We start from the raw sequence: 14288 nt of genomic DNA, 5'->3' as shown, positions 1-14288 counted from the left end.
TTTTTTTGGGAGACAACTGCAAATTACTGTATTGAGGCACATCCCAGCTCTATTACACAATAAATGCTACAGCAGAAATGTTACACAATAATGACTGAAGCCTGGAGACAGCAATTGCACCTGTGTTTTTAGTTTTCAGGAACAGCATCTCCCCTTCACAGCTGATGTAAACAGATTCCAGGCATAAATAGGCTGTGCACACAGAACAAAAAATAGCACATATTTGCATCCAGAACACAAAGAATTATTTACAAATTACATATTTAAGGTATTATCTCTTATTTAAGCAGAAAGCCCCCTGTGGGGTGTCAACATCTAATCAGAATCTGTGGGGTGTGATAAGAACATCTAAGGTGTCTGAACAGTAACCATACTACTTTGATGCCAGGACTTTCATGCCAGCTAAAATGACATTTCTACATTAGTCATGATATTCATTAAAGACAAAAATAAAGGAGAAAGAACATGTTTAATTAGCTAACATGCAATGGCAACAGTATATTACGCACAATGTTTTTGCGGTTGCATTTTGTGATGCAGTTAAATAAGCAAAAGAAGCAAGGCTGGCCTTGGGGAATGTTTAAATAGCTTTCTTATGAGCCAGGAGAAAGACCCCACCTGGGTAGTCAATGTAAGTCTGTAGTGTAGACAGACATATGTAACACAGGCCCCAGAGCTCGTTCACTGACAAAGGCTGATAGCTATGAGAGAGCAGCTCCTTCAGGGAGATCCACTGGAAGACACCCACGCACAGACACACATGAAAACATACAACTCGTAATTCACTCCAGATCCACCACCACTGACTGAGAAATTCCTTTTAGAAAAGCATAGTCCGAGTCTCAGCTTTCAAACAAAACATCCTATTGATGCGAAGGAGTTATTTTAATTATATTAGCCTAAATACAATTTTTTTTAAATGTATTACTATATCAGTATGATACAACAGTAATATAGTACTATATTAATTATTATATCACTACATTACTGCTGATGATAAATAGTTAATATTATACTTGGATACTTACTTCATCCTGAGTTTCTTCATTGAGGCACAGCATGCTTTTGGTCATGCGATTGCTGGTATAGAGTATGCTCTTTACTGAGGTCTCATTATACACAGAGTCAGTAGGGGCATTCCCGTTGAAAATTCTGCTCAAGAGGGCACTCTCTGGATCCTGTGCACAGCCATGGAATGATTGAGGAATGTTGTGGTTTTTATCAGGAGAAAATCCCAGCAATCCCCTGGTCTCACCACACCCATCTTTCGCTGAACAATCATATTCATCATGGTCTGACTGATGGCTGCGTCTGCTCTTGCGAGCCATCATACTCTTGATGATTACATTGACAGGAAATTCCTCTGAGCCTATTTCCGTAAGGTCAGTTACAGTTGCATTCAGGTCAACCAGTTGAGGCTGGATTGGCGGCGGATTGTTGGAATCAGGGACGGAACTGGAGCGGTTGAGCACTCCTCTGGTCCTCCCACCCCTTTCCTGTATGCGCCTCCTGACGGGGGAACTGTTCTGGGACCTGCTGTCCAAGCGCAAGTCAAAGATATGCTCCTCTCTCTGTGACTGGACGATGTGTTCAGTGTTGCTAAGATCAGGACTGAGGTTCTCCATGCTGGACAAACCAGTAACCGGATTCTGTTCGTGAAACTGCCTCTTGGCTTTCAGCTGTTGTTCATGAATTCCACATGATGTTTCCAAGCCATCTGCAAATTAACATTATGTCGTTTTGATTTTTGAACAGGTTATGACTTTCCACAAGTAAAAACTCAACTGTCACTTCAATATGGGTTTTTAGATTTTTTTACTTTCATGGTCACAAGATCACTTCTGTAACATCTTTTTTTACGTGTTTTTTTTTTTTAACAAATGAGAAAAGAACAGACATACCTTGAAATGTTCCTACAGATTCGATTGACAGGACACGCCGGCCAATGGCAGACAACTTCCGACAGATGCTCAAAGAGGACACATTCCTTAACTTTACCTTCGCCAGCACGATGATGTTCTGTGGAAAGATTGCACTGGATTTCAATTGATGGTGTCACTACAAAAAGGCAAAGGCAACCATATAAAATGACTTTTCTATAATCTTACATTAATAATTAACTTCTTGTTTATGTTGGAAATATACACTTACAATTGTCTTATAAATGATTTGGTTTATAAGAAAGACAAGTTCAATACCTGAAATAATGAAAAAAACTATTGTATAATATTGTAATAATGATTACATTACTAAACGATCCATCCATCCATTTTCCAAACCGCTTATCCTACTGGGTCGTGGGGGGTCCGGAGCCTATCCTGGAAGCAATGGGCACGAGGCAGGGAACAACCCTGGGTAGGGGGCCAGCCCATCGCAGGGCACACTCACACCTATGGGCAATTTAGCAACTCCAATTAGCCTCCGCATGTTTTTGGACTGTGGGGGGAAACCAGAGTACCCGGAGGAAACCCCACAACGACATGGGGAGAACATGCAAACTCCACACACATGTGACCCAGGCAGAGACTCGAACCCGGGTCCCAGAGGTGTGAGGCAACAGTGCTAACCAATGCACCACCATGCCGCCCCCTAAACGACCCACATTATACAAAATACTTGTAGTTTTCAGCCTTACATCATATTCAATGGAAATTTACATGCTTTATTAGGTAAATATTAATGTTGTATGGGGCAAGTAAGGGATTCACTACATCTGTAATTGCATCTGCTGTTCTAACTTGTCACTCTAGCTTGATAAACTTGTAAAACAGCTATGTTCAAACTCACAAAGAAAAAGACGGAGTCAGTATTAGAGCTAGGTTTAATAATAACAGCCACAAAAATGGTTAAGAAACCGGACTGTCTCCCTATTATTATTTACGTTGGCAATTCGCTTGCATATTTATTTTGACATTTTGATAATAGGGCTGTCACAATTGGTTATGTTAATAATTGAATAATCTACCGAATAATCTACCGATTCATCGAGTAATTGTTTAAATAGCATAATATAATATAATATAGTATAATTAAATATAATATAATATAATATATGTACATTACAATTGGCGCAAGGAAGGAACCAACCACACATTACAGGGTGCACACTCAGTCATATGGTCAATTTAGGCACTCCAGTTCACTTCAAGTTCAATGTTTTTGACAGTATAAGGAAGTCGGCGGATGCGCCGAAGAGGCACCCCACACACAAAGAGGAACTACCCAGTACGCTACTGTACCACTAGACTGGCATGATGTGTGATCATGTGTTAATATCAACAAGGCATTTCATGCGCATATAATCGTCATATAGACTGCGATAATCTGCAGGATTCAAACCATTAATTAATTCCGCTTAAACACTTTTCTTTGTTACAGGAACCAAACTTAATAAGGTTTGCAATTTTATTGGTGGTTCCTTTTCGTCATTAACTAGTATGAGTATTAAAAAATTAGTCTAAAGTTTGCTGTCGCTGCATGAGCACTGCATGCGATCTCCAACGCAACCACATCATTTTTATCCTTTCTGTTAGACTGATTCTTAGGCTGTGTGGCGCGTTTGTGAAAAATTAAGCAAAAAATGACTGAGGAGGAACTGATCATGAAAAGCCATTTGTATGGAAATATTATGTATTTTATCGTGACAATGAGCAAAAGCAAGTGATTTGTCGGCACTACTTTGCGTCTGTTGGTACAACTCTCGGGAACACCATTTGACAGACTTGAACGGTAGATAAGTTGTACATTTCACTATGTAGTTAATTTTCAACTCCTAAATATCGCAATGTGGTCTTTTTCTAGTCTTGTTCAGTCCTACACACAATACACAAAACGTTAACAAAAATAATTGCTTATTATGTACCGTATTATGTAAAACGACATGGCTAAGCGACGGGATAACCTTCGTTTTAGTAGCGAATATTTTGATATACAAGATCACAATAAGCAAAACGAATTAAGCGCAAGTGATGACAAAGACTACTAGGCTACTTCGAGAGGCTAAATGGGGCATATCTATGGCTAACCTCGCATAATGGCTCCGTCAAACCTTAATTCTTATAAGATATATTTACTTTGCAGTCATGCTTTGAAATACTGACAGACAACTGCATTCTCATTCTCTTTTAATATTAAGTGCTTCCACACAAGTGATGCTTTCGCTCTTTATTTTGACCCTCATACTGCATGTGCGGTCTACCATCCGCCATATCGCAGAGTAATCGAGAAGGAAATTTTTCATCGATGGTTTTTAATAATCAAGTAAATGACTTTAATCGAGTAATTGTGACAGCTCTAGTTAAGAATAACTCAAATGTTCTTAATACTTTGTTACTGACTTGGGGTGAGTTTCCTGAAGCCTTTCGTTCTATGTCAAAAGATAGAATTTAAAAATGACGTAGTGTTAAGAAGGCTTCGGGAAACTCACCCCTGTTAATTATAGTGAAAATAAGAAGGCATAATATGTCTAATAAATTAGTGAATTTCCATAATCATACAGTTACTCTCATTTCTTAAATGCCTTTATTAAAGTATAATCCAGCACTGGCCATCTTTGCAACAGCCCTTGGCAAACACTACTTATTGCAGTCTACGGTGGTGAGCTCCTCACCTGGACGCTTGGTCTATCTTCTGGTCTCTCCTGCTGCATCCGATCCAGTAGCCTTTTAACCTCTGGGCCAAGCTCCGGCTGTAATTCTGGCTCAATGACAAAATCAAGGGAGACAGCCAGAGTGGTCCCCAGGGAGAATATGTGTCCCTGGAGAAAGCCAAAGACACAGCCAAAGCTGACTTATTGGAAGGACCTCAGTACATTTAGCTGACCATCATATGACATCCAGCAAAAAGGTCACCAAATGCTGATCACCAAAGGATACTCAACATTCTCAGTACAATACAGCCTAAACGTATTATGATCTGAAACTGAGAGCCTTATCATAAATTGACACTCACTCCAGTGTTCTGCTGCATACACTGAACCATTGGATAACTAGAGCTAGATATCGCCACTGATATCCTGAATCAATTCAATTCCAATTCACAAGGTCCAGATCTGATTCGATTTCTGATTTTGATTCACTATTGAATTGATTAGAGATATTTCAGTTTCAGTTACAAATGTGCTTGGCTAGGAAACATATTCTCTGAGAACTAATGCTGTAAATTGTACAAGGAACCTTCTAACCTCATGCATTGTTAACAATATTAATATGTGCATTAAGAATTGACCCCAAAGCAGTTGCATTAATGAACTTTTTATTTAATATGACCAAAAATTTTGGATCAGATGTTTTTTGCAGATTGCACATCTGGATGATATCTTGTTAATGGTTTTGTAGGATTTGTCATGCTTCCACAATATTTCATCTCCATTTTGCACATCTTACAGACACAACATTGCTTTTTTCCAACTCTTTACTGTCTTCATATTTCTGAAATCTGACATGCCTCCAGATATCGGCCTTTTGGCTTGACAGTACCTTCAGTGGAGCAACTTCTGGCCTGTTTTTATATGTTTTTGTCTACCAGATCATGTCGCGTGATGATGGGTCCGCGAGACTAACGGGGATAAAGCTGTACACATCCTCGGGAAAAGGTCATAGACTGTAAAATTGAATTTTTGAAACCTAGCCCTATGGCTAACAGGTGACGTTCTTGGTACTGAGTTCATACATAGCTAGAATCCACCTCTTCTTCTTCCATAGCCACTTACCTATTACAAGGTCACAGTGAGCCGGACACATATTACAGGAAGGCAGGACACATACTCAGATACAAAACACCAATGAGACACAACAACAGGCTGTGGAAGGAAACGAGGAGGAAGCCCAAACACACATCAAAGGAACCTCAAAACACAGAAACACGGGAGGGGAAGCAAATCCACAAACCCTGAGGCCTGAATGGTATCGACTGAGCCACCATCTAGAGATACAGAGCAGAGCAAATACGAGGACAAAACACTTCTGAAGGGTGTTTGTTAGTGATACTTAACCAAAACAGTATATGGACTAGCCCATTCAAAGCACGACACTTCTTCAATGTCTCTGTAACAGAGCAGCAACGTTTCACAGCTTCAGTATTAATTCTACGATTACAGTTTCAAATGTTCAAGGAGTACTGCATCTTCAAGGAACCATATGACAATATATAAGAAGAAAAAAATGACTACACTATTTTGAACAGCACAGGTACCAAACTGGGGCATCAAGCTTCTGGGGAGCCAGGACCCAATGAAAATGTCTCTGGTGAGATGTGTGCAAGATGCACAGAACAGTGTTTTTTAGCTGTTGTCTTGGCAAGGTTCAGGTTCCTAGGATAGGCTCCAGGTTCACTGTGACCCTGTACTGAATAAGCTGTCTGAAGATGGATAATAATAATTTGACAAAGAATACATTAAAATGCAGATGACTGTTTACCTGCAATTTATTTTAATATATAATTCAGATAACTGGAGCACTTGTTTTGTTATTATTATTTTTAAATTTCACTTGCAGGACACTATAATAAGGTTTTGAGATGTGCTGGGGGATGTTTGGAGGGTTATGGCCACATTAAGAAAAGCTTATTTCCTTAAAATATGTTGTAAGATGCCCAGAACAAAAGTTCAGTGTTTTCTCCCAGCTAAAGTGAATGTATTTCTTTGTATTTATTGTAATCTGTAAATGTTGTGTTAAGAAAGTCAATGGAACTAGTCCATGCTTGGATTCACATAGTTTGGTAAAGATGTCCTGTGCCAAGGAACAATAAAACCATAACTGTATCACCCGTCTATCTGTGTTTCCTATCCTCCTGACTCTGCCAATGACTGCAAACACGCCAGGGCGTTTTATGGCAGTGAAACATGGCACAGATCTTTTCCAACACTGAACAACCTATGCCAAAAATATTCTGATACTTTAGATAATACCAGCGAGATCCCAAAAATGCACTCACTGCATGTAATTTCATTACAATGCATTCTAAACAAAATGTTCTATCTGGCAAGCTAGCTGGGCTTCTCAGCAAAGATGTATGGCAGCATTAATTGAACAAGCTTCAAAATCTGCTTGAGCATCTCGGCTTTTACGATGAAACATACACAAGAAGTGAAAAGCTTAAATGGGAAAGTATATTTAACTTTATTCCATAATTGAACTCAACCATAGCATGTTTGGTCAATATGAAATCAACAGTATCCCACATCACTGCTCCATGATGGAACATATGGAAGGAATAACCTTAAGTCTTAAGAGTAATCTGCATGCCTCAACTTTCATAATGTACAAAGTAATTGATTGTTTCCCCTGACATTTATCACTACTTTGTTCTGCAACAGTTCCGCAGTTTATTTACTGCTCTGAACCAGAAATGATCCCTCACTTAATGGAAAAAATATATAATTGCCTAACAAATGAAAGAGAGCATTAAAAACTCCATAAGTGGTTCAGAAAACAGAATGATGACTTTTATGCTGAGTTCATGGCTAAAACCAAAGTTTAAGTTCATCTTTTCATATAAGTCACCAAACATACAGTCTTACTCAGAAGTCTAGACAGACCTACTGAAAGCCAACCTGTGCCCTGAACTTCTGGAAACTCCTTCAGGACTGTTGGAGAAGCATTCAAGGTGGCTACATCTGGAAGCTGACTGAAAGAATGGCAAGAGTCTGCAATGCTGTCATTGAAGCAAAAGGGGGCTATTTTAAGGTCTGAGAAATTTTTATTATGTTGAATACTTTTCTTTGTCATTGCAGTATTTGATATGCATTACTTGAATGCCTCGTGACCTAAACACAGATAAAATATAGAAAAAATGAGTTAAAAGCAGGTGTGTCCAGACTGTAGACTGGTTATGTAAAAAGTACCACAATTCTGCAGCTGATAGGACAGTTTTTTTTAAATATCTTGGGTAGCCAATGCAAAATCACCTCATTAGTGAGATTATGGGTTATGGGTACTGTATCCCCCTGACACACACATGCCCACACACACACACACACATTTTATTCTGAAGAGGAAAGTTATAGAATTTGCATCTTTAGAAAGATGTGGGCATTTGCTTGTTGTTTCAGCAAAAACCGCATCCGACACGGGTTCTGTCTCTGTGATGTATAACAAATGTAAATAAACTTTACAGCAGAAAGAATTTCCCTTGGTCTTTACTAAATGTGAATTACACACACATTGAGTCACATTCAAACCCTAGACTGAACTGCAGCATTCATAATAATCCAGGGCTAGTAGTGGTAAGGCACAATGCAGGCAGTGCAGCTTTTCAGTAGGGCCGGGCAATTAATTGAAAAAATTTACCAAAACTGACATTCAAAACCTCTAATCGACATAATTTTGCCCATATCCATTACGTTTTTTTTTTTTTTTTTAATTCTGTTGACACTTTAAAAAAAATTCAGTTAAAATTTTTTTATCACAATAATTCTTTTTTTTTGTCGTGACAACTACACACAGAAAACATGAACTGTATTATAGAATAACTTGTATATTATTTTATACATATAAAACATTAAATTCCATTTAATAATGAATAATAAAAATATACTTTACAGGAGTAATACTATGGCTACTGACATATATATGCTTTGTAGGTTTAGGTGAATTCTTGCTCATTATAACACCTTTCAAAATAAATACTATTTATCAAGCCATTAAGTAGTCAATAAACCAATACCAGGACAAGCCAATAGAGAAGCAGTGATCCCTTTCAACCATGAGACCTAAATTCATCAGCTCTGACATGCAATCCATTCTAGGCACCATCTAACAAATGAATAATTATTCTTATATCTATTGGTATCGTCTAGCAGTTGGTGTTATTTTATTCAAGTCACCATGATAACAATAATCAATGGAGACAGAATAGCAATGCCTTCAAAAAGCATTCAGGAGAGTGTTAATACCCACGTTCTCAGTATTCTGATTGTGATACAAAGCACTGAAGGCAATAAATATGAAAACACAAAGATCACAAGATTCTGTTTCAAGATTCTTCATTGCTATAAACAGAATCAGTGAGACAGTTATAAAGATCTATAATTATCTCATTCTGGGCAGTATTTCTCTATGCCTAATTTCTTGAAGTTTATTACAGCCACTTTCATGTGTCATATTTTGCACTAGGTAGCAGGTACGTAATGTACATATTAATAATGAGTCTCCCTTTTATTTAAGCAGTTAAACAGAAAATTGCTAACCAAAATAACTATTTTTGATGTGATGTTACACTACTGTGATGAGTCCCACTCTGAAAAGATAAACAAATAAGAATGTTTACAACATTTTTCATGTACAAACCACCGCAACTCACTTTCACTATTAATAAAACTATTTCACAATTTACAGTGGGAGTCCTGATCCAAAAATGAAATGACACCTACAGATTTTTTCATTAATATGAGACACAGTGTTGCACAATTATCACCTCTTCTCAGCTCCCACATTTTTGATAACCTAGAAAATATTGCTTTAATGAAGAGAAATGTAGGACACGAAGTTTGTAAGTAGGTGCGCATTCAAAAAGGCTGTAAATTGTTTGATAAGATTACAAGCCAATATTTAAAAGCAGATTTCCTTTTCAAAAATATTTTAGCAGAATATTATGCTTCATGATAACCCTTATAATAACCATCTTGAATTCTGAGGTCGTAGAGTTCGCACCGACATTCTGAGTTAGAACTTTGATTTCAGGGTGTGTTCCAGTTCAACTGTCTGACTAGGAATTCGGAAATTCCAACTTCAAATGGAACACACCATCTGCAGCTCAGAATACAAGATGGTTGCACCCTTCATCAATAGAAGGGAAAGCTGTAGTTATAGACTGTTAATTGGCACTTATTTTTGTCTCATTAAATCTGTCATACACACAGTACTGTCCAACCGCTATCTGTGGACTTGTTGCTACAATGTTTGCATGCGCCAAATACTGTGTAATGCAAACTGGTATTGCCACCAAAGTCAGAGGTAGTTACAGTATGGCTCCATGTACAAGTGACCCAGTAATTCCAGCGGATCTGAGATGGAGCTGGGAGTGGTGAACCATCGGTGTCATGAGGCCTAGTAAGCAATGCAGATGGATTGTGAAGTTTTACATGCTTGATAACCCAGAACATATTGTATATATTGATGCTGTGTTACAAAAATGAAAATCTAAAAATCAAAGGATGTGCACAGTCCCCCATAGTGAACTATGCAAAGCATGCTGTGCTAGATGCCTGTCTCATTTAGTGTTGAAGTTATTAGTCAATTTTTTCTTCCCACTGCACAGCGAATGGACAAAATATAAATATTCATAAAAATATGTATGGAATTACATAATCTGAAAATCAAGGGGTGTGCATAGTTTATTGCTCAAAGCACACTTTACTAGATGTGTCTGTCTGTTTTAGTTTTAGAATTATTAGACCTTTTATTTATGTACTCCATTGCACATTAATAATTGTTGTGTAAAAAATAATAATCATGTATTGACATAAATGCATAGACCATTTATTCTACAATTTGAGCTATGAATGGATACTTGGGGTACTAGTGACTGCAAGTAAGCATGAAAAGCATATGAAAACATTCAAATATTACTTGAAATTTGCCCGTATAGAAATCTAGAAACTATGCGGTGTGCAAGAGTTGCCATCAACTCAAAATGCTGACCCAACAGCCTCAACACAGCTGAAATTGCCTACTTTCCTAGCTGCTAATAAGATTTAGCACAGATAGTGAAAGGGCTTGTACTGCAAAAATGACTGTGCATCGCTGCCTGTTTACTGGACAAGTCTGATTATAAACCACCTGGATTACTTTTGTTAAAAGATATTACAGTTGGAAAACTGCATATCGAATATGAGGCTTACTTTACCATGATGTGAGCTGTGTTTAAGAAGGAATGTGATTGGTTTGGGTTCTCTGCTAATTTCAACTTGCTATCTCACAATTATGACACGGTGTCTCATAATTTCAACTTAATATCTCAACTATTTTTTTATGTGGTAGAAACGGACTTTCATAGCCAAGTCTTCCAGAAGATCTACAAAAATTTGTCCCAGAAGAAACAGGAACATATACAGAGTTTAATTTGACAACAGCAAATGCACAAATACAGTAGTTCACTGGTACAAAAACAGAACTTTAACTCTGAATGCATGTTCATAGTAAACTGTGTATTATTTGTAGTAAACTAGGAAATCAATCTTTTAATCCCTCTTGCTATACATCTGGCAAAACTGGTAAATAGAGAAAAGGGATACAGAAGGAAATCGACCGGGGGGGGGGGGGGGGGGGGGGGGGGGTTGGGTGGGAGTCCTTCCTTCAGAAGCTCATCTTACTGACTCTGTCACTGTCCTGCCCTAAAGAGGATTTAGACTATTGATTTTTTACCATGTTTTGAAATGAAGGTCATTTGTTACTGATTTCTGCAAAATTAAATACAAACTAATTTGATGTGGTAGGCGGTATGTTCATAATACAAAAAGTCAATAACTTCAGATGTCACGCATATTCTGACAAATTCTGCTTGCAATGACCTGAAAGGTTTGAGCGATTTTACAGTAATCAATTGCTTCAAGCTGAGTTCAAACATAATATTTTCTGTGTCTATGGAAGGAATCATCAACAGCAATTTTCCAATAGATACATTTAAAAAGGAATTTGTAATTTACACTTATTGTCTTTCCTAGTTACTGCAGCATTGATTAATCAAGGCTGATTGCAAATACATTTAGAAAATCTAGAAAAGACTTTTGATTGTGTGAACTGGTGGTTAAAGTTATTAATGCAGAATTGCTTTAATATGGTAACTTGGCAGAAAGGTATGAATGTTTTGTCCTAATATATATGTCACGACAATACTAAATATGCTGTTTCATGTTGTTGTGCGCTATTGTCCTTCATAACTTACCTCAAAGGTGTTACCAGTCCTATCAAACTCTGGTGGTGTGAATGAGCCCTCAGGATCATCTATAAAACAGAACAGTCAGAACATTAGCTTGATGCAAATAAATAGACATAATAAAACACAGCCAGAATTATATATTTTCAAACCCAGACACTAAGAAAGTGAATGCAGTTAAAACTGAAGTACAAGAAAAATGATTTTCAGTTGGGAATTTGACAAAAAAAAGTGTATCAAAACTGATATTTTCCTTTTAAGTAATCATCCATTCAGGTTAATTTTACATAGTACAGCTCAGTTAAGTCATCATCTGTTTTTCATTTTTTTAAAATAATATTAATATAAATAATCTGATAGATAGGATAGGATAACAGCAGATGGGAAATGAACCATTATTTTGATGATTTTAATATTACACTGAGGAAATTTCTTTTTTTAATTAACATTTAATTAGTACAGGTCAAAATGCCAGTTTTTCTACATATTTTGTTACAGAATTTATCTATACATTTTGCTATAAAAATTCATTTAAGGACATATACAACATAAGATAACATAACATAACATAGAGCCAATAAAATAACAAGTTTGAACTCTCCCCTTAAGTTTGCTGGAGCCCCCCAGCCTGAAACACGGGCCAGTCTAGGTACATCATATTAATTATGTCCACAACAATCAAGATAAGGTAAGAAAAAAAAACCTAAGACAAACAAAGGCGCCTAATCTGATTGTATAATTAACCCTCCATAAAACTACAGTTCCAGAGAACTATACAAATTAAAATCTCATGCTGCAGTGCTGGTCTTTATTTAGGCCATCCCTCCTTCTTGATGCACTGTTAACAAAATATTTTCTAAATAAAACAGGTCAGGCTAGAGTCTGATCTGTCTGTGCAGGATTTATTGTGTCCTCTCTGTTCAGGCTGGCAAAACTTCTGAAGGTTATTATGGGCAAGAATAAAAGTGTTATCAGCAGAGACATTGACATCTACAGTAAGAGCAGGAAGAGACATGGTTTTCTGAGATAGCATTCATCTAGCAATTTCATGAAAATACCTGGATATTACAATAACAACAACTAACAGGTTTTAAAAGTTGAGAGGTAGTTATAAAAGCAGCAATTACACAGAATTAAAAGGAAGATAATGTTCTGTGTTGTGATGATTTACTTGTTTTGTCTCATTAAATTACTCACTTCAGCAAATTACTCATTAATACGCCCTGGTGATGAATTTTTAATGGGGACATAGTCTTTTCATATGAAAACAGTGAAAGGAACAAAATACAGAGTGTCCAGATGATTGCATGTATAAACTTAGTTAGGGTTTTCAATCTAATGAGGCTGAACGAGATAAAGTGATGGCATTTATATGCAATAAAATCTCATTTACTATACGATTATACAGATGTGCCATTAACAAATACACAATGCTCGTAAACAAAAGGTAAAAGCATTCAATTAATGCTATCTTCTTTTATCTTTATTACAAATATAATATCTTGACACTTAGTGTACAGATTATCAAAAAGCAATATTCTTTAGTGTCAATGTTAACGTGACAAGACTAAATAACAATTTGACAATGCAAGGTCACTTCCATCTATACATAACGCTGGCAGGAGAGTGAAAATGGCAGCGGGTTGTGAATCTCCATTGCTTCAAATACTATTTGGCTGCCTAAGTAACAAAAAGGACTGATGTCTTGGAAAAAATATGCTCAAGAAACATGCAGTCAGCACAAAATATATGAGCATTTGACATTATGCTTATATATTCAATAAAAAAAATCTGGTTAGTAAATCATGCTTAAATTATTACTATTTTATACAACAGTTAGTTCCAGCCAAGAAATCTGATTGGATAACAGGCATTCTATGAGTATTGTTATCAGAGTGTAACTGCACTCGGACATTTCATATCAGCTGTATCACTCCGTTTTACAGGTGTATTCATTTCCCCCAGCACGGAGCTGGTGCTGGGTTGATTCTCGCTTGGTGCCTTTTGAGAACCTGCCCGCGTTTCCACATGTTCCACGGGAGGTTAGTAACACACACTGATACAGCGCATTGCTGTATCCACTAGGCAATAAACCATCTCAGGGATGAGAACCCTAGTGCAGCCAGGCACAAGGTGATACCTCAGCACCACACTAGTTTGAGTAGAATGGAACAGTGTGAAGGTTTTTTCTGGTGGCCGGAGTGCCAAACCTGCCACCAACTCCCAAATTTTCCATGTAAGTTGGAGGACCTGCTTGCAGGGGCAGATGTAGGTTAACGTCGTACCCAGGCTGAAATGATTGCAGATTAACAGCCATGCTAAATGGCTCAACGGAGTACAATCACTCCTGGCATAAATGGGATCTGAACCAGCAAACTTCTGACTGCTACCACAGATCCCTAGCCTCAAAGCCA

General features: G+C 37.4%; 1 protein-coding gene across 4 annotated transcripts in view; it reads right to left on the bottom strand.

Moving 5' to 3' along the window:
- Positions 1–14288, bottom strand: part of LOC125738882 (kinase non-catalytic C-lobe domain-containing protein 1) — a 35055-nt gene that overhangs the window by 15751 nt on the left and 5016 nt on the right. For all 4 annotated transcript variants that reach the window (XM_049008376.1, XM_049008378.1, XM_049008379.1 and 1 more), the window contains 6 exons: positions 11884–11942; positions 4610–4756; positions 1902–2019; positions 1029–1717; positions 619–733; positions 121–192 (listed from right to left, as the gene is read on the bottom strand). In XM_049008376.1, the coding sequence (XP_048864333.1) occupies positions 121–192; positions 619–733; positions 1029–1717; positions 1902–2019; positions 4610–4756; positions 11884–11942 (1200 nt within the window). The remainder of the gene's footprint in view (positions 1–120; positions 193–618; positions 734–1028; positions 1718–1901; positions 2020–4609; positions 4757–11883; positions 11943–14288) is intronic.

Source organism: Brienomyrus brachyistius, chromosome 3, assembly GCF_023856365.1.
Source record: "Brienomyrus brachyistius isolate T26 chromosome 3, BBRACH_0.4, whole genome shotgun sequence".
Classification (NCBI taxonomy): domain Eukaryota; kingdom Metazoa; phylum Chordata; class Actinopteri; order Osteoglossiformes; family Mormyridae; genus Brienomyrus; species Brienomyrus brachyistius.
This window is presented reverse-complemented; position numbering and strand designations above follow the sequence as displayed.